General features: G+C 38.6%; 1 protein-coding gene across 1 annotated transcript in view; it reads left to right on the top strand.

Moving 5' to 3' along the window:
* The window catches only part of CPNE8 (copine 8), a 372,678-nt gene that overhangs the window by 253,344 nt on the left and 97,656 nt on the right, over positions 1-21,678 (top strand). The window contains exons 8-10 of the mRNA XM_068276306.1: positions 9,429-9,532; positions 13,061-13,165; positions 15,520-15,561. Of these exons, the coding sequence (XP_068132407.1) occupies positions 9,429-9,532; positions 13,061-13,165; positions 15,520-15,561 (251 nt within the window). The remainder of the gene's footprint in view (positions 1-9,428; positions 9,533-13,060; positions 13,166-15,519; positions 15,562-21,678) is intronic.

The following is a 21,678-nucleotide window of genomic DNA, read 5'->3' on the forward strand; positions in this document are numbered from 1 at the left end:
TCACCTCAGCCTTGCTTGTAAACACAAGTGAGCAGGGGATTAGGTTTCAGAGAAGCAGCTGGCAGGGAAATAAAGGGAAGAGGAGGAATAGATTATAGATAAAAAGAACCCCCAGCATGCAATTCTTTGGCACGACTACTAAAGGGCCAGTGCTCCTTAAGTATGTGATGACTCCAAATCATAACAGCAGAAAAAGTTTTGAAAGCAGGATTAGCATCTTTATCACTTAATACACTCAGACCAGTTGCTGTTGAAATTTGATTTTTATGGTGACAATGCCGCTTTAACGTTCAGGTTTAGGCAGATATAAACCTTCCAATATGGATTAGGCATCTGCTTTTGTCAACATTAAGTATCACTTTTGACATTTAAAGGCATATGTGACCATTTCATCAAGGTTTCCTCAGTGTTTGTTACCAAGTCTAAACCAACCTGTCCTCTGACACCAGTACTTAATGGCTGCTACATTCACAACCGTGGTGTTAGATTTTAATCTTTGGCTGCTGCTGCTGCAATGCAAAGCCTGATGATCGGCATTTGTAATCCAGTCTGAGCACGCAGCTGCCACTATTGGTGCCTTCATTGGTGTGCACCTAAAATGAGTGGAACAGTCAGACATTGTGTATTAACTGTTTGTAGCCCTGAATTTTTTTTAAAGTTTTCTAGAAACATAGGGAAGAGTTCCATTAGCTTTACAGCTTATCTTCAGCCACATTTGTAAGGGATACATTAACTGTATAGTTTGTATTGCTTTTTGTGTGTGTTCACTTACTGTGGTGTCACTAGTTATTCTTTTCAGTCAGAACAGAGAAAGTAGTAGCATGGTGAAGCATTTAGTTATTTTTCTATGGTAATTATGTACTTTGTGCCTTTATGGAGAGATTATATGAACTTGGGACAGTATAAAACCACCGCAGTTCTCTTTTTTTCTTCTTTTTTAAAGAAGGTATATAGCCGGAGTTGGACTTAATTATATTGAAAGATATTAATTTGACAATGAGAGGCAGCCTTAGAGTATGCTGGGCCTGGAGCGAGTGTCATATGCGGGGCCTAGAGACACAGATATGCAGTGGATACATACATACTGTACATGCTGTATATACGCGCACACACACACACCCACACATGCACAGATATGCTGTGGAAACACATGCACAAACTGTGGAAACGCACACACACTCTGTATAGGTTAGATAGGCAGGTGCTTCCAGTGTAGGTTACATAGGTAGGTGCCTCCAGTGTAGGTTAGATAGGTAGGTGCCCCCCAGTATAGGTTAGATAGGTAGGTGCCTCCAGTGTAGGTTATATAGCTAGGTTCCTCCAGTATAGGTTACATAGGTAGGTGCCTCCAGTGTAGGTTATATAGCTAGGTTCCTCCAGTATAGGTTACATAGGTAGGTGCCTCCAGCGTAGGTTAGCTAGGTAGCTGCCCCGCAGAGGCGGGGGGAGTAGGCATAGTAGTTACAACTCACCTTCCTTCTGCCGATCCCCTGCATCCTCCATCCCCTTCCTGTCCTGACATCTGTCACATTGGTAACAGCGCCTCCTGTGATGACATGCAGTCACGTCAACGCAGGGAGCGCTGTTACCAACGCGACGGATGACCCGGTAGTAAGTAGATCGAGGCTGCGGGGGATCAGTGGAAGGAAGGGGAGTTGTAACTACTATGCCCACTCTCCCACCGCACCTTCTTCAGGCACGGGGCCTGAAGCGATTGCCCCACTTGCCCCCCCAGGCCGCCTCTGGTGACATAGATTAATTTATGACATACAATAATAGCTCTTTATATCAATAAACTCTTAACACCTTGTATTGATCAGTAAGAACTAATGATGAACATATACAGTATATAGTGTTCGTTAGATAATTATGAATTTAACACATACCTACCATTATTAACACTATTTAGTATGCAATAATCCAGTCGTGATAATTGATTTTCAACAAAATGATGTCAAAATTGTAATCCTTTTATAAACAAATGTAATGTAATAAATAAAATCAAAATTACCTTTGATTAAAGGTTTAAGAAAAATTAAACTTCAGCAACAAACAATAATCATTATGTGGTAAAATTAAATGTTTAAAATGCTTTCTAAATGTGTGTGTATATAGAATTTTTCTTTCTTTTTTTTTTAAAGGACTTGATTGTATCGAGTAAGCGATGATAAATGACTGGGTCAGAGACAAATTCAGTTTGCCATATTAAGCTTCAGGTCCAGAGGGATGTGTCAATGTAGCTATATGTTGTAATTTATGGGAATAACAGGAGAAAAATATATTTTTTTAAGGATATTCCATTAGTCTTCTTTATGTCTCAAATGTGAACCCTCTGACATATTGTAACTATTACAAAGGAAAAGGAAAAAAATTCCAGTTCTAGTACTTGGTGAATTTTTTTTTTTTTTTTTTTTTTTGTCTCAATTATAATACCAAACATTTTTGATTGAGCATTAATATATCTACTCCATTAATACTTAAAATGTATTTACATACTGCATTTCGCAATATGATATATCTACAAAAAAATATCCATATAGCTACTTATTAATCAAAAAAATAATTAAAACATTTACAGATGCGCTAAAAGAGTAAATTGCATCTGAGAAAAATTTAGAAAGAAATTAAAAAAGGTAATAGTCATAGATGAGAGCGTAAGAGGAGAAAAGAGCAGAATCTGTCAGGGAAATCGAGATGTTAGTCAAACAGCACAATAGTTAAACTGAGTCAGGCAAAGGAGGGGACCAATAAGGATAATCAGCATAGAATGTACTTTTTAAATCATTTTGAGTAAAATTTCTTAATGTTTTGGGATCGAAGCAAGTGGAATTTACAATATTGTGCTGCAGTTTTCCCTGTCAAAATCTATATGATCAATTTTGGTGCAGCTTGTGATGTCTGGAGGCTAATTTTGGGCCTTAAGATTCTAAAACAAGATTAAGAAATAAGTATATTAGTAAAAAAAAATGTTCTGGCAATGAATCATAGAATCATATATATGTATGATTTGGATTTATTATGAATAATAAGAATGTCCCAAAAAGTGTTAAAATGAAACTCCGGTTTTGTTGAGTTAGTATCATTGAAGGGACACTCCATGATAGCTTGGAAACTACACAGTTTTTTTCTAAATTTAGAATATTCATATTCTTTGAATAATAATTTAGTGTTTCTGTTGTAACAGAATTTTACTCTAGTTACAGGTCTGTTTATAAATCTGCAATAGATTATTCCTTTTTGCCTTTGCCTGTTTATATATAAAGGCTAATTGCACTAGTAGCAATGTACGTCACTGAATATTTATTAATACTAAAATGTTTGACCTAAAAAAAGTGACACTGACAGTACACATTTTTATTGCTACTTAGATAAATCACCCCCTAAGATGTAAGATATCATTTTAATTTGCCCTTTATATGATGTTTACACAAGATCATTCCTGCTGTTTACACAGAATAGGTAAATGCAATGGGCCTTTTTTCATGTACTTAATGGCATTTTATATGGATGGTTTTAGCATTTTAGTGAACTATGTTGACTAGACTTGCTTTTAATCATGAACGTGAATAACTGCCAAAACTAAGATGCTGATTCAAGAATTCATATATCATGCTCTACATGAGTATAGCAAAAAGCTATTACCCTTATAACTGCCATGGGTATTAAGGATGAGTGAGCACAGTTTTGTGAGAAGTGAAGCTGTCCCCACTCATATGCACGTAGTGGGCCACAACCGAAAGGGTCAATTTATGGGTCAATTTACTTGGATGATGTCCTTTTGCTGTGGTGCGTCACAATGTTCTCCATCCTGACTACACTTCCTGCTTGAGAGCTAAAACTTCAGCTCATGTCTGCCAGGTTACTCCAGGCCTCATGTCCACCCTGGCCACAGGCACAGCTATCCTACACCACCACCAGCACGGCAACCAGTATCTCATTTGGTCCTACATTAATGGCTTTACTCTAAAAAAAGAAAAATAATAATAAAATTACCCTGGTGCATGGCAATTATTCCAGGCCTCATGCCCACCCTGGTCACAGACGCAGCCCTGGTCGTCCTGCACCACCAGCACAGCACCCAGTATCACTTTTAGTCCTAATTCAATTGGCTTTACCCAAACAACATTTTTTTATTATCCTGGTGCTTGGCTGCACGCCAGTTACTCCAGGCCTTATCTCCATCCTGTCCATAGGCACAACTATCCTGCACCATCACCAGCATGGCACCCAGTATCCTATTTTGGTCGTACTTTCATTGGCTTTATCCAGACAAAAAATATATGTAATTTCCCTGGCACATGCCAGTTACTACTGGCCTCTGTCTTATACAAAGGCTGTAATCTCCAAATTTATTCAGCAGGCAAATGCCCACTTTTTCAGGCCTTCAGTGTGATTGCAAGAACAGTGTTTAAGGCAGGCCTCACATACTGTGGCTGCTATTTAAAATGTTTTGCAGATAAATAGAACTTTTTTTAGGCATCTCAGATAGTGGCTGAGCATAACAATTTTTAGGCAGGGGATGTTTGCTACGCATGACAGCATGTTTAAGTCTGTCACAGTAAAACTTCACTTCTATTCATTGCACATTTCCTACAGCTACACAGCTAGTATCTCAAATCAAATCTGCCAGTGCGTTGCCAGCATTAGATGTGTGCATCTCTTCTAGTATTTTCACTAGCTGCTAGAGATGGCCCGAACGGTTCCAGGCGAACTTTAGGTAGTTCGTGTTCGCCGGCGAACTTTTTCGGAAGTTCGATTCGCCCCCATAATGCTCCATTGAGCAGAACTTTGACCCTCTACATCACAGTCAGCAGGCACATTGTCGCCAATCAGACTGCACTCACTCCTGGAGCCCCACCCCCCCTTATAAAAGGCAAGGTTCTCCTGTCGTTTTACTCACTCGTCTGCCTACAGTAATTAGTTAAGGGACAGCTGCTGCCAGACTCTGCTAGGGAGAGTTTAGTTAGGATCTTGTAGGCTTGTTCACTCCCTCCTCCCTCACTCCCTCCTCCTGGAGGGAGGAGGGTCTTGTCCTTCAGGGAATTGTAGTGTTTCAAAAGCCAGCTTACATACCTTGGCTGGGAATTGAACCCAGGTCTGAGTGCGTGGTAGGTAGCTCAGTTCACCACTATACCACCACCAACACTACATGCTGAAGCCAGCCTAGCATGTACCATTATGATATATCCAAGAGAAAATTGCTTAAGGATTTGTAGTATGTCAAAAGCCAACTCACATTGGCCAGGAATAGAACCCAGGCCTACCGCTCTGTAGGCTGCTATCCTAACCATTATACCACCAACACAACACACTACAATGCTACATGCTAAAGCCAGCCTAGCATGTACCATTAAGATATATCCAAGAGAAAATTGCTTAAGGATTTGTAGTATGTCAAAAGCCAACTCACATTGGCCAGGAATAGAACCCATGCCTACCGCTCTGTAGGCTGCTATCCTAACCATTATACCACCAACACAACACACTACAATGCTACATGCTGAAGCCAGCCTAGCATGTACCATTAAGATATATCCAAGAGAAAATTGCTTAAGGATTTGTAGTATGTCAAAAGCCAACTCACATTGGCCAGGAATAGAACCCAGGCCTAACGCTCTGTAGGCTGCTATCCTACCCATTATACCACCAACACAACACACTACAATGCTACATGCTGAAGCCAGCCTAGCATGTACCATTATGATATATCCAAGAGAAAATTGCTTTAAGGATTTGTAGTATGTCAAAAGCCAACTCACATTGGCCAGGAATAGAACCCAGGCCTACCGCTATGTAGGCTGCTATCCTAACCATTATACCACCAACACAACACACTACAATGCTACATGCTGAAGCCAGCCTAGCATGTACCATTGTGATATAGCCAAGAGAAAATTGCTTAAGGATTTGTAGTATGTCAAAAGCTAACTCACATTGGCAAGGAATAGAACCCAGGTCTACCGCTCTGTATGCTGCTATCCTAACCATTATACCACCAACACAACACACTACAATGCTACATGCTGAAGCCAGCCTAGCATGTACCATTGTGATATATCCAAGAGAAAAATAAGCTTGCCTAAGGATTTGTAGTATGTCAAAAGCCAACTCACATTGGCCAGGAATAGAACCCAGGCCTACCACTCTGTAGGCTGCTATCCTAACCATTATACCACCAACACAACACACTACAATGCTACATGCTGAAGCCAGCCTAGCAATGTACCATTATGATATATCCAAGAGAAAATTGCTTAAGGATTTGTAGTATGTCAAAAGCCAACTCACATTGGCCAGGAATAGAACCCAGGCCTACCGCTCTGTAGGCTGCTATCCTAACCATTATACCACCAATACAACACACTACAATGCTACATGCTGAAACCAGCCTAGCATGTACCATTATGATATATCCAAGAGAAAATTGCTTAATGATTTGTAGTATATCAAAAGCCAACTCACATTGGCTAGGAATAGAACCCAGGCCTACCGCTCTGTAGGCTGCTATCCTAACCATTATACCCCCAACACAACACACTACATCGCTACATGCTGAAGCCAGCCTAGCATGTACCATTGTGATATATCCAAGAGAAAATTGCTTAAGGATTTGTAGTATGTCAAAAGCCAACTCACATTGGCCAGGAATAGAACCCAGGCCTACCGCTCTGTAGGCTGCTATCCTAACCATTATACCACCAACACTACATGCTGAAACTTCTTGGAGCAGACTTACTTCCTCCCTCCAAAAGACACACAAACATCCCCATAAAATCATTCAACAGCAACTGCGTGCACAGTCTTTGTGGTACCCAGTCTCTGTGGCGCAATTGGTTAGCGTGTTTGGCTGTTAACTGAAAGGTTGGTGGTTCAAGCCCACCCAGGCATGGCCTTGCCTTTTGTGTTCAACAGTTGTCCGAAGAGAACCCTGAAGATAGCCATGTAGATTCATCTCTCTCTCTCTCTCTCTCTCTCTCTCTCTCTCTCTAGTAGGGATGGTCACCGGTTTTTTTAGCGGAATTGTATTTTCCGCAATTTTGAGCTGAAATTGGTCATTCCATTCCGTTTGGTCGGAACTGAATTTCTTTTTCAATCTGGTGGAATTCCGAAATTGCCTGTGAAATTCTGCTGGTATCCGTTGATGGTTTTAAGCTGAAAATTCACTTCAATGGCATCAAGTCCTAACACTACAATTCCCTGGAAGACAAGACCCTCCTCCCTCCGGGAGGAGGGAGTGAGGGAGAGAGAGAGGGAGTGAGAGAGAGAGGGATTACACTTCCTGATGTTGTAAAGCAGTGTAGGCCTGCAATTGAACATTCAATCAGATTTCTGACCTTAAAACACTGCTTTGTATTAAATCCAGATTTTTTCCTGGGACTTTTGATGTGTATTTCACTCAACCCTGTCTTCCTCCAGGTATTCCATCCCTTGAAACATCTTTTCTATCATTTTTCCAGTCAGCAGAAATGTTTCAAAATTTTTAAGTTTGCCTCCCCATTGAAGTCTATTGCGGTTTGCGAAAGTTTGCGCGAACCGAACTTTTGCGGAGGGGTTCACGAACCGAAAATCGGAGGTTCGCGACATCTCTACTAGCTGCCACCTAATGCAGTTCTGACTTTTAATCCAAGTTTACAGTGCTTTATGCAATATATGCCATACCTACTTTTTTATTTTTACTGATTTTCAAATACCACCTTAATCACCACCTACATTCCCCACTCCCCCATTTGTTTACTCCTTCATTTTCTTATATCTAAGAATTTTCGTAAGCTGCACCCCTTTTCTAGAATTTTTTTACTGTACCCCATTTGTTACTCTACAACCCTTGAAGCTTCCCAGAGCACTCTTAAACCTCACTTCTTAAGAAAAACAAATAATCCATCTGTCGTAGGTACAGTGAACAACTTCTGTTCTCTCCCGCACATACTAACTTGGCACTCACTGTCACCACAGTAACTAACAGTGCTATCACTGCCTTACATTTTATTTCTTCCCTCTCTACTAGATTGCAAGCTCTCACCATTGTTTCGTGTTATTTCTGTATGGGTTTTGCTACACATATAATTATTTAACACTAGTGTAAATCATAGATGATGTAACTTTTCTGAAATTTCTTATAATTGTTGCAATTACAATAGTAATCATAATTACAATTTCTCGTGTAATCTTGATTTTGCATAAATTATATTCACAGAATTCACTGAAGTATTTTGAACATATTTTTGCATAGATGAGCATCTGTGCGAAAATGTATGTGTATGCATGGGAAAATTATTTTCAACAGGGTCAATGGGCATGAACATTTTTACATAGCTAAGTATATATATGAAAAAAAAATTAAAAAATATTCACTAAATGCATTGAAGTCAATGGGCACAAGAAAAAAAGATTTTCACAGAGATGTATATTTTTTGAAATGACAAGTCAATGCCGAATTACACATTTTATTACAATTATGTGTAAAATTAATTTTACAATTGCTTGAAAATTTGCATTACAATTTCACATGACAATTGTTAATTTTGCTGAGAAATGACTACTGTATGGAATTTGAGCACACTACTAGTTTATTCCACATTTATGAATTTATGTATTACTAATTCACATTTGTAAACTCTTACTTAGTACATTACCTAGTAATGGGGCTATGTTATTATTTGTAGTAAATAAAAATACAAATTTCAGACATCTGCTGTGTGTGTTGTTTGTGTGTGTATATATATATGTATATATATATATATATATATATATATATATATATATATATATATATATATATATATATATATATTATGCGCACCGTACCCTTGGGAAGTTTACACAGGGCAGAAGCAACAGATGTATTCTCAAATGTGTCTTTTATCCAATGCGCACTGTCACCACAGCAACATAGTATTTCTACCCTCTCGCCTAGATTGTAAGCTTTCACCCTTGTTTCTTGTTATTCCTGTATGGGTTTTGCCTCAACTGTACTTATGTTGTTGACACATTTATTAATTTATTTTGCTTGTATTGCTCATTCACATTTGTATTTTACTTCACACATTACTTAGTAATGATACTTAATACATATGTATAATTAATAATAAGTTTCAAACATCTGTGTTATTTTTATTTTATATTTACCTTAGCCTTGGGCAGACTATGCAGGGCACAACAGATGTATTCCCAAATGCAGACTGTCTTTCATCCTGTGAGCTGTAATCTTACGTAAACAGCTGACATATCAATGTTCTGGACAAATTTATCTTGTTAGAGGTGATGTCAGTTATTTTACACGGCATTATTCTTTTCTGTAATGCATTTTGACACCCAATACGCAGAAGTGGGCATTATCTCTCAGAATAATTAAGACAAATGAGACAAGCTGGCGCATATATGCCTTTTTTTATTTACACCTACAATAATGTTTTCTTTTTACATTTCAGGATGCTGTATTAATGCAATTCTGTGCCAATAAACTTGACAAGAAAGATTTTTTTGGGAAATCGGATCCATTTCTAGTATTTTACAGAAGCAATGAGGATGGCAGGTAAGTTATTTAATATCAGCTGCTTTTCTTCATGCTTCACTGCATCTTAATTTGAAATCCTGTCACAGAGCACCTGAAAAATTGTACGGTTTGAGGACTTTGTCAGACGGCTACAAATATCCAATAAAATCAGAAAATGTTTATTAACTATGAGCAGAAGGATGGTCATTTCATACTGTTATCAATATGTACTGTAAATTTTATGTTTGACTCAATACCGGAATGTTTAAGTACAGAAGAAAGCAGCACAATAATACTACTTTTACTGCCTTATTACTTACAACATTTTTGCAGCACAGTATTCTGGTTCTTAAGCATTGCATCAAGTAACTGTTGACTGAAATTTTTGATCCAGCGTTATTTTAAAGATGTAGCTGTTTTAAATAACTGAAGAGTATTAAACACTTCACCACTGAGGGGGTTTACCCCCTGACCACCAGAGCAATTTTCACCTTTCAGCGCTCCTTCCATTCATTCGTCTATAACTTTATCATTACTTATCACAATTAAATGATCTATATCTTGTTTTTTCCACCACTAATTAGGCTTTCTTTAGGTGGGACATTATGCCAAGAATTATTTTATTCTAAATGTGTTTTAATGGGAAAATAGGAAAAATCTGGGAAAAAATTAATTATTTTTCAGTTTTCGGCCATTATAGTTTTTAATTAATGCATGCTACTGTAATTAAAACCCATGAAATGTATTTGCCCTTTTGTCCCGGTTATAAAACTGTTATAAAATTGTCCCTATCACAATGTTTGGCGCCAATATTTTATTTGGAAATAAAGGTGCATTTTTTTCAGTTTTGCGTCCATCCCTAATTACAAGCCCATAGTTTATAAAGTAACAGTGTTGTACCCTCCTGACATAAATATTTAAAAATGTCAGTCCCTAAGGTAACTATTTATGTATTTTTTTTATTGTACATTTTTTTATTTTTTTTTTAATTACAAAAAAAAAAAAATTGGGGGTGTGGGAGGTAATGAGTTAATTTTTTGTGTAAAAGTAATTTATTTGTATGTGAAAAATGTGTAGGGTGTAGTTTTACTATTTGGCCACAAGATGGCCACAGTAACTTTTTGTTTTAATGCGACCTCCAAGCGTCCTTCCGGAAGCTTGGAGGAAGTACTTGGAGGCTGGGTAAGATCACAATGATTGCGCTGCCCATTGGAGAGCAGCAGATCATTGCGGGGCTTAGATCAACGAACGGGAATGGATTTTCCCGTTCATTGATCTCCGGGTGAGCGGGCGGCGGCGTGTTTACTAGCAGCGGGCGGCGTGTTTACGAGCGGGAGCGCGGACAGCGGCGGGAGTGCGCAAAGTATGGATTTCTCCGTCCCTGGGGGTTAAAGGATGGTAAAAGGGACGGAAAAATTTGTACGCGTGGGGGGAAAGTGGTTAATAATGCTGTACTAAATGGCTGCATATCTGCATATTATCAGGCATGGTCAGAAGAGCCCATTTCCGTTTCCGGGACAATTCCACATACCGTCATACCGAAATTCCGCATACCGGCACATTCCGGCGGTATTCCGCAGTATTCCGCATGTATTTTCCGTAATTTTTTTCCGGACTTCCGTAATTTTCGAATGATTGTGTCTATGTTGTCTATTGCCAATAAAGTTGTTGTTTATTACGGAAACGTGATTGAAAAGTGTACTTTCGTAAATTTCAGCCTTTTTTTACGGAAATGCTGTTTTTTTATATGCGCACTGTTTGGGGGGTGGCGCCCAGGTGGAATTTCGCGTCCATGAGCTTGTTGTCATGATTGGTCAACTCATTCCGCATCTCCTGATTCGTCAATTCATTCCGATTCCGATTTTGCGGGAATTCCGCATTATTCCGCATTCCGGTTTGATGTTTCCAGATTCCGCGGAACAATGCAGAAACCCCAATTCCGGCGGAATTTCAGTATTTTAGCTTCCGCGGAATTCGGAAGCTCATGCCTGCATATTATTAATCAACTAGTAGACCTAAGCCCGTTTAAAAACGGACTCTAGGTCTGTGTTCCTGGGCGTGCGCGCACCCGCCACCCACCACGCACGCGCAAACCACCTGCCGTGCACACACCCGCCACCGGGCGCACGCACGCCTGCTCACCTGCTGCCGCCCGCTCAGCCGCCGCCACCCACTCACCTGCCGCACATCCGGCCGCCTGCTCACCTGCCGCCGCCCACTCAACCGCCGCCGCACGGACACTTGTCTCTTATTATACAGGATAATGTGTGACGCATGACTTGTGTCACTCTGGACTTCTGTGATTCCTTGCACTGCGGTACAAAATGTCTGCAATGTTTTTTGCATATACGAAAGGGCATCTGGAAATTGAAGCCACTAGTAGAATATTTGTAGTACTGCCTATTTTCTACTACTGGCTGCTGAATAATGAAGGTAGTAGAAAATCTGCAATTTTATAGATGCTATCACTTTACCTAACCTTCCTCTTATATTAGCCCACCACTAGCTACTCATAACACTAACCTACCAATATCTAAGGCTAACAAACCTATCCCTACATAGAGAGAAGTAGTGGTTGTTTTTAATGCTTTGTTTGCCACGTTTGCCATTGTTTGTGCATTGCCAGTAACATGGCTAGTGGTCATGATTGGAGAACTAATGGTTTGCCATGTCTTGTGTAAGGGAATGTGGGTTCAGATCACCTTTTTAGGTGACTTGCATACTGCAGTTTTCCATGTTTGAATGATTGATCGCCAGGGAACAATACCAATAATTGCATTTATAAATTGGGCATCATGAAAGTGTTAATTGGGATTTCAAAAGGGTAAAACAATAATGTGAAGGTCCTTTTTTAGATAGTCACTTTATTTCATAAATAGGCTGTCCTTTTACTAGTAATGGAGACACACAAAACAATATGTGTTTCTTCACCTAGGGCTCTCTTGAGGCACCATTATAACTGGCGAATCATCCTTTGCGGTGTAGCCATTGGGAATAACCATGTTATAACAGGTTCTGCTAAACAATGCATTATTTTGGTGAAACAGAAGCTGTTATTGTATGAGAAAGCATGAAAGAGGATCTCAACACCTCCTCAGCCATTTGTCTTGTGTATATACACTATTTGTTGCAGTGCAGATGGCTACCATGTTATGTATTACGATGTTCTCTGAAAATGAGTTTCTACTTCACGCAGACCTCTGAGCTTCGATCAAGTACTGCCAATTGCATGCAGCTCACAGTACAACCAAGGGAGAAAATCAATAAGAATGCAGTTGTTACCATCCTCTGCAGCTGTATTTTTACTATGTTGGTTGCTGTATCACCATGTACTACCCACACACACTCACTTTCCAAAATGACCCATAATAAACCGAGCTCCAGATATGTCAGAATTCAGTATTTAGATTACTGTAAAAGCGGTATATGCATCATAGCCATGTATTACTATGATTTGTTGCAGGATACGAAAATGCTTTTAACTAGACCTATCTTGTGTGTTTGCTAGAAGAGGTTATATTTGACATTTGACAGTTCAAGTGTAATTCCAGTGATTATCTTTTACAGCTTCACAATTTGCCACAAAACAGAAGTAGTGAAGAATACATTAAACCCAGTGTGGCAAGCGTTTAAGATTCCAGTCAGAGCTCTGTGCAATGGGGATTTTGACAGGTAAAAAGAGTGACACATTCTGATCTTTCACCAATTTGTAACTTTCTCAGGCTGCATTGTGATATTTTCAGTTCCTGAACTGTGAATAGAATTCCATTAAGAGCAACATTGGATAACTTAATAAATATAAGCAAGGGCCAAAGGTTTCTGTGCACAGAAGCTTTCTTAGACTAGTGTTTATGTTTCTTAAAGTGAACATGCAACATGTGAACCACCATTAGAATGTTGCGGCGCTGACTGAAACAATGTAGAAACTTACTTTCTTAAACACTCTTGCTGCCAGAATGTATATATGTATATATATATATATATATATATATATATATATATATATATATATATATATATTATATATATGTATATATGCATTTTGATTAATGTTTGAGAACTCTCTCTTACACTTCCAATGAGACTTTTGTAGCATAAATTTTATCTCAATTTGTTCATTAACTGCCTTGGCGGCAATCCCGAGCTAAGGTCAGGGCGAAAAAACCGCAGCTAAGAGCGGTAATACAGACCTCACTCGGGGTCGCCGCCGGAGGCTGCACGCAGAGTATAGCGCAGAGGTGAGATCGCCGGCTGTCGTCATGATGACTGCTGGCAATTTCACTTTAGAGTTGCAGCACCATGGAGGCATAACTGCAGCACTGGAGCCAGGGAGGTGAGTGATTTTAAAACTGCTGCAGATCTCCTTGGCAGCATGATTTTTTTCCAGGTTTTAGGGTCTGAAAGGGTGCAAAAAAATTGCACCGTTTTTAGACCCTAATATCCGGAAAGAATCATAACGCCAAGGGGGGTTAAAGTAAACTGGTAGTCTCCCAAAGAAAATAATTAGGTACTTGTCTAGGTAGAGGAAAGCCACTGGATAGCCCAGAGGGTTCCCATCTGCTCCTTGACCCTACAATTTCCTCACATGGACCTTCTATTCATATCCAGCAAGTAAATGTTCTCATGGCCATGCTCCATGCTTGCGCAGTGGGACGAATCTGTTTGTCCAGGAGTACAGCTGTGCTTGCTTGCGAAGAGGACCACAGCCGTGAACCTTCACAGGATCCAGGTCATTGGGGTGGTGTCAAGGGGGACACAAGACGCCTTTGGACTAACTTTTTCTTTGAGAGACTACATGTTTACTTTAAAGGAATAACTGTACCTTTAAAACACATTGGATCATATGACCACTTTCTTTGAGCATTTCCAAGGCATTGATGCAGTGGCATATTGTTTTCTTCTGCTGCAGTTAATTTACCTAGTTTCAATATAAAAAGATTTCATTTTTGGTTCCATGTATTAAATGAAAAAAAATGCATTTATTTTAAAGGAAATAAATATGGAAAAGGCATTAAAAAATGTATTTTAGTTGGTGCAAATCAGAAAGTAATAAAGCTTTTCACACATTTAAAACTTTTCAAAGGTGTTTGTATTTTCTGATGGATACTTTTGTACTGTGTGTTGTCTGTGTGGGTAGATTTCCTACTCTGAACCTTTACAGAAACTTTTAATAATCCACCAACCTCTTCACTAAGAATCAAGTGTGTGTGTACCAGGGTCCCCTGAGATTGTTTAAAGATCCAGCACCATAGATCACACTGGTTGGTTATACCTGAGTGAAGCGTCTGTACACACTTGTTCCTGGCAGTGCTACCCGCAGGATTGAGCTTGATCCTGATAGGCAACAATTATGGAAAGTGTGCATACACCGTTAACCCCTGAGAATGATAATTTAAATAAAGCCTGTGCAAAGGCATTAATGGTCAGATTCTGGTGAACCACAATGTGTGCCTTCTGTATACTGGATGTTGGGGGGGGGGGGGGGGTTCGAGAAGGGAAAGGACTTCCAGGAGCGCTCATTTTCACAAACTGGTAATGGAAATCACACTTTTAGATGCAACATAATTTGTGGAAAATGTAAGCGCTCATCCCCTAATTACAAAACATTGGGAGTCTAACTAGACATTAGTGTTTCCAATATGATAAGTAGAGGGAAGAGCACGAAGATGCACTTCTTATCTCTTAGAGACCATGGGTACTCTGATCATCAAACCTGAAGCACCAAGAAGCAATCATTTCTACTTTCACTAATTACAGACAAAAGATTAACACAGTGAACTGATTAAGTCATCCACATGTCCTTTTAGAAATAGGAGGGCAGGTCCATCAGAAGAAGTGAGCTGGTTTCTTATTGCAGCAGATGTTGTATGTACTCTGTTTCTTGTACAAATGATTGTCATAATAGTTTTCTAGATTCATCGCTGCCTTTATCCAGGAAAATGATTGTATTATGATCACATCAGTCATCATCAGCCTGGGGATAATACTTGTTTATGTAATATATTGTCGTCTGTTTCTCTTTACAGAACAATTAAAATAGAAGTCTATGACTGGGACAGAGATGGAAGGTATAGTAGCTTCTGTCTATGTATTTATGAATGTTAGTTATGACAGCGAGCATAATGAATGATTAACACAGTAGAAACTAAATTACAGTCACATCAATTTATCCTAATATGGCAAACTTTGTACTTCTTCATTTCCTTACAAATACCTTGTCAAGCCAAGATGAATCTGAACCCATTTGTAAGGGAATCTAAAAGCCTCTATGCTGAAGAAGAAAAACATTCTAAATATAACTTTGCCCTGTTAAATTGTGATGTATTTGCAACTATTAATCTTTATGTGAACAAGAAGAAACTTCCATGATGTAGCACTTCTTCTCAGTGTTTGAATATGCAAATCATTCCTTTATATCAATAAAAACCCAAGCATGTGTCCAGAACCTCTGATTTACAGCCTGTACCGAATTCATTTTACAGAGTTATAATAATCCAACTTGTATACAGCTGTTTCTGGCTAGATTGACCTCTATTACAGCAAGGCATGGATTAGTATGGCTCTGTGGGTAGGACCTGGAAAGTAAAAATTTTACAAAATACCTAGTTAAGTCATGGTAAACAAGAACCACTAGGCCTTTGGAGGGACCACAAGAAATCTAAAAGCCACCTTACTTAAAAACCTAGGATAAATATATATGTGTCTTCTTAAAACATAAGGGGCCATATGTAATTCTCCTTTTCACCTGAGTTTTCTCCTAGGAGATAATTTATCATCTTTGATTTTAAATAACTTTCCAGTTCTTTTCAACTAAAAAAGTACCAAGGTTGGTGGAACAGTACTATCAAAAGTATTTTGAGCATTTTCTTGCATTCTGGGGGCTTAAAATGCTTTTTATTGACAAGTTTAAAAATATCACCTGGGAGAAAACTTAGGTGAAAAAGGGAATTGCATAAAACTAATTCACTTTTTCACCTGAGTTTTCTCTTAGGAGATAATTTTTCATTTTCTATTTAATATCATTTTCAGCACTTTGCATTTGAAAAAGTACCAAAAGGTTGGTGAAAATGTATTATCAAAATTATTTTGAGTATTTTGTTGCTTTCTGGTGGTTGTAAATTTATTTTATTGACAATTTTGAAAATATCACCTAGGAGAAAAACTAGGTGAAAAAATTAATTGCATATGGGCCAAGTTATTTGCAGTTATTCAACTTTATGTGTAAAAAAGAACATCCAGGATCCACCACTTCTGCTCAGTGAGTAAATATGCATATCAATCCTCTATGTCTATGAAAAGCCAAACATGCCTCCAGACCCCCTGGTGTACAGCCTACTAATTTTACAGAGCTAACAGCTGTTTCAGGCAAAATGTGCCTTCACCAGTGCAATGTATTGGCTGACATGAAGAAGTCATCCTAGTACATCACAAAATGTGCGCTTGGTTTTGAAGCTGTACATTACAAAAGAGTAATGTTTCCACCCCAAGCTTGTGTGTTAAACACATCCATAATCCAGAATTATTGTACAGGTCGGATTTTTGCATTGCCAACTGACAAGTATAAATGGCTCCGATTAATAACATAGTATTAGTTTACTGTCAGTTTTCGTGCTCTGGCAAAATAAACAAAAAAGGTCAGTTTTGCAAACCAAACCTAAATGAAGTTAAAATTGAATTAAATATGCAGTGTTTTCAATTTACATCACTGTAAATTCACATCAGTTTAAAGAGCAGTTAGATCATTATGCTAATGAATTAAAATTGAATTACAGTCTGGCATAGTATGCTTTAGAAATTTGTCTCCCAACCCTTTATTAAACATGTAGTCATCTTATCTGTGTTTGACCCAAAGTTTTGTCATTTAAGTAAAATTACAATTTATGTTGCAATTTATTTAGGACCAGAAGTATGGTTATGTCATGTCCTCTTTAGGGTCGGTTTCCACCAGGAGCAACAGCCATTTCCGATTTGGCTGTGGCTCCCATTCTGCTGTGTAGCCGTAGCCCGAATCATTAAGCCATGTCATCCACAGCTATAGGGATTCGGCTTTGTGCCATGTAAAACAGCAGCATGCCGCCACTGCCAACCCCCCCCCCCCCCTCCCAACCTGGTATGCGGGACAATGCCGCAGATTTGGGCATAGGGGAAAGAGACCCCTACAGAGAGCTGTGCAGAGGAAAAATAGTACTTTGCTGCTCAGGATCAAGTGCAGCTGTCACCCAGAAGCTTCCTACTTTGTGTGCTTAGCAAACATGCCTTTCTACTGTCCTCCATGTATGCAAGATATATCTTCAGCCAGTAGGGAGATCTGAGTGTGGCCCAGCTTTCTGTCTGTAGACTTAAACAATTGTGCTCCAAGGAAAATGTAAAGTCACCATATTAACAGTTTTAGGCACTTTTAATTTGTTTAAAAAATATTATTTTCTTAGTGGTTATAATAGTATGGCACATCTGTTGAAGCAGAGGGAGATTTTGACTGCAAATCCACACTATCCACAATCCATATGTCTGTAAACAGACTGTTCAGTAAAGAGATGTATCCATCTCTCACAACCATAACACCTTTGGTCTGTCTTAAGGTGCCCATTAACGGTACAATATTTTCCTCAGATATGATCATTTGATCACATTTTTACGATTACATTTTACAGAAAACCATGCAGTATGTGAAGAAAATTGGCATAAAATGAGTTTTATGGACGATTGGAATACAGTATTTTGTTGATCGGAATGTTGGATATTACAACCGTATTTAAAGAGAGAATTGACCCATTTGTGGGAACAAGTATTACCTTCTGATTAATTTTGATCCCACAAATTTGATTGAACTATCGCATTTGAGGAAAATATTGTACCGCTAATGGGTACCTTCAGCTGCTGCCTGTTTATATGTGTGCACGTGATGTATTCATTTAATTTTTAATACTTTCTCAGTACTAACAATGTCAAATTTCTAGTTATCTGTAAGGTGTATTAAACCTTAGCTATGTGCTAAAGCCAGCATGAACTTCCAAGTTAATACAAATAACCCTGAATGAGGTGTTCTATTTTATAAGACTTGTCATGGGTTCATATTGTACCAGTTAGAATCCAAGCAATGGAGGAATTGCTACCACATCGACTCTAAGGACTGATAGCAATGGTCTAGCAGCAGCAGTTATTAAGTGACAGTCTGAGAGGCAGGATAAATGGGATGAGCTGTCGCCTGGAAAATGCTTTAGAGACTGGGAGATCTGCAGTTTTTTAGGCAGATTTAAAGTTACATACCTCAGCAGTCTTCATTTATTTTTTTTTTTAAAAAGCAGTTTAAAGTACAGAAATAATAATTTATAACCCACTTCAGATGACATGTCAACTCAGTAAGTACAGGACCAATTGTCTTTTTTTTTCCAACAACACTGTGCAAGGTAAATATTGGCATTCATTTAAAATACTGCCAGCTTTGAAGATAAGAAATTGCTTAGTCAGCACTTGAATAACCGTATTTTATGCACACAATTATTTTTACTTAAGAAGGCTCTGTTGTAAATTTCATCATATTTTCTCAGCTACAAAGTATCAATTTATCATTTGGTACTGAAATTATACTTTAAGAAAAGCTGCCATTAGACACTTTGCTTGATGGTTTGGGTCAGCATTTTCTAGATAGACTGTAGAATTATCTTTGATAAGTCTATCCATGTAGCTGGGGAACATAAATAATTGTGTAAACAATAAAATGAATAGCTGCTTACTTTGCAGAGTTTGCATCTTTTGGTTAAATTGCTGATCACAAGTCATTTCTTGTGGTACAGTATTGTTTTTCTTTACCCCATAGCACCTTGTAGAAGAATGTAAGCGTTTCAATATAGTATATAGCAAGGCAAACCATTAGTATTTTTCTGTCTGATTTTGTCAGTGAAAGCTCTCGGAGGACTGGTCATTGCTTCTGCAAAACTGCAAGAAATTGTAGACATAATAGGATCAATACATTGGCAATGTTCCTGAATATGACATTGTGAATTGAATCATTCAGGACAACAAGAATGCTCACTGAACACCCGTTCAATCATTTGTACAAATTAGTCCTACCAATAATACTATCTTCACACTAACCTCAATTATATATTTGAGCTGATGGCATCAGCATCCAAATATAGGCTCTAAGTAAAATGAAATAAAGTAATGGTGGCCAAAACCTCACACCAAATACAATAATGGTTTTATAAGATGCCATTTCAATGTATTTGTTTGGCTAACCCGGTACAGTAACTTTTTTAGTAATACCAACTCATCCTGTTCTAGAGTCCCAAGTCTAAAGCTTGGCTAGAGCACTATCTGTATGGAGTTTGTATTTTCACCCTGTGTTTGTGCGAGTTTCCTCAGGTACTTCAGTTTTCTCCCACATTCCAGAACCGATAAATTAACTGGCCTTAGCAAATGGTAGGGACATTAGAGTTTGACTACGGTAAGGATTAGATTGTGAGCTCCTCTAAGGGGCATTTAGTGATCTGATTATTTACTATGTAAAGTACTGCGTAATGCTGGGTACACACGATGCAACTTCCTGTTTAAACTATGAATATTTCCACCATGTCTGATCGGCTACCGATTTGATAACGGGGTCGAATTTGGGAAATTATCATCAGAAAATTGGTCTTGTTATCAATCAAGAGCCGTTTGGACATGTACACACATTAATTTTAATATAGTTCCTTATCTCATTCAGGATTACTTATTTAGAAAACACACAAATTAAATACATTGTTCCATTTAGAGGCATATAGCAGCTATTAAACTTTATTTTCTAGGTCTGTGTTCCCCAGCACTCAGTTTAACATTTGATATTCTCCATGCTTCCCTTGTCACAATACTAATCATACTGGACACGCAGAGAAGATGAGAAACTACACAAGAAATACTGACAGTCATAAGGAAGAAGCTTTGCAGTTGCCTATTATGGGAACCCAATGACTTTTTCTCTCTAAAACTAACTTAACTTGCGAAGGAGAGAGCGAGTCTTTCACATGCCTGTGATGGATTCCACCACCTAAGAGACTGTAAACTGTTTTACCTTGTAATGATCTGCTGCTGAAGCTCCTCGGGGACCATAGCCTGCCCTCTTAAACATTTCATTTGGTTTCTGCTTATGCTGTAGTGAGAACGTGACTACACCTTCTACATAGTTTATTACCAGGAACAGCAAAATCTACTTAATTTTAAGTAATGTCTCTGGGGGCCTCTCATTCTGCAGTCCAATTCAGCAACCTTGCTACATGAACACAGCCCTTGCTGACTTTTAACAGAAGCTGCCATCCTCAGGTTGTTATAGTTATTTAAGAGCAGTGGCAAAGCATTTGGATAAGCAGTCAACAGGTGCTGTAATAAAGTGTACCCAAGGTGTTAAAAAAGAAAATACTTAAAGGGGCACTACAGCAAAAAACTGTAAAATTTAAAATATGTGCAAACATATACAAATAAGTACGTTTTTTCCAGAGTAAAATGAGCCATACATTACTTTTCTCCTATGTTGCTGTAACTTACAGTAGGTTGTAGAAATCTGACAGAAGTGACAGGTTTTGGACTAGTCCATCACTTTATAGGGGATTCTCAGGGATATATTTATTTTCAAAAGCACTTAGTGAATGGCAGTTGCTCTGTCCAACTGCCAAACAACTGTGTAGGGAGCAGGGAAGCTGGCCAGCTTCATTGTTTAAATCCTTTTTAGGGAATATCTTTACACAGCATAACAGCCTTGCTGAGAATCCAATATGAAGAGATGGACTAGCCCAAAACCTGTCGCTTCTGTCAGATTTCTACTACCTACTCTAAGTGACAGCAACATAGGAGAAAAGTAATTTATGGCTCATTTTACCCTGGAAAAAACGTACTTCTTATTTGTCTGTTTGCACACATTTTACATTTTACAATTTTTCGCTGTAGTGCCCCTTTAAGAATAGGGAAACCTCTTATCATATAGAGGCTTCCCACACTGTCCTCCTTTCCCCTGTCGCCAAGCATAAACCACCTGAAGTTTACCGACAAGCGCTTGTCGGTAATCACATCTGGGCCACGTTCCTTTTCATGCTTGAGTCCAGCTGCACTTGCCAAGATAGCCAAAGCCACTTGTGTACAAACGGCTCCATGCTACTGCGCAGGTGTGGCCCAGCTTGTGCCAGAGTCCATCACTGTGAGTAAATATATCC

This window comes from Hyperolius riggenbachi, chromosome 3 (genome assembly GCF_040937935.1).
Source record: "Hyperolius riggenbachi isolate aHypRig1 chromosome 3, aHypRig1.pri, whole genome shotgun sequence".
In the NCBI taxonomy this organism is placed as follows: domain Eukaryota; kingdom Metazoa; phylum Chordata; class Amphibia; order Anura; family Hyperoliidae; genus Hyperolius; species Hyperolius riggenbachi.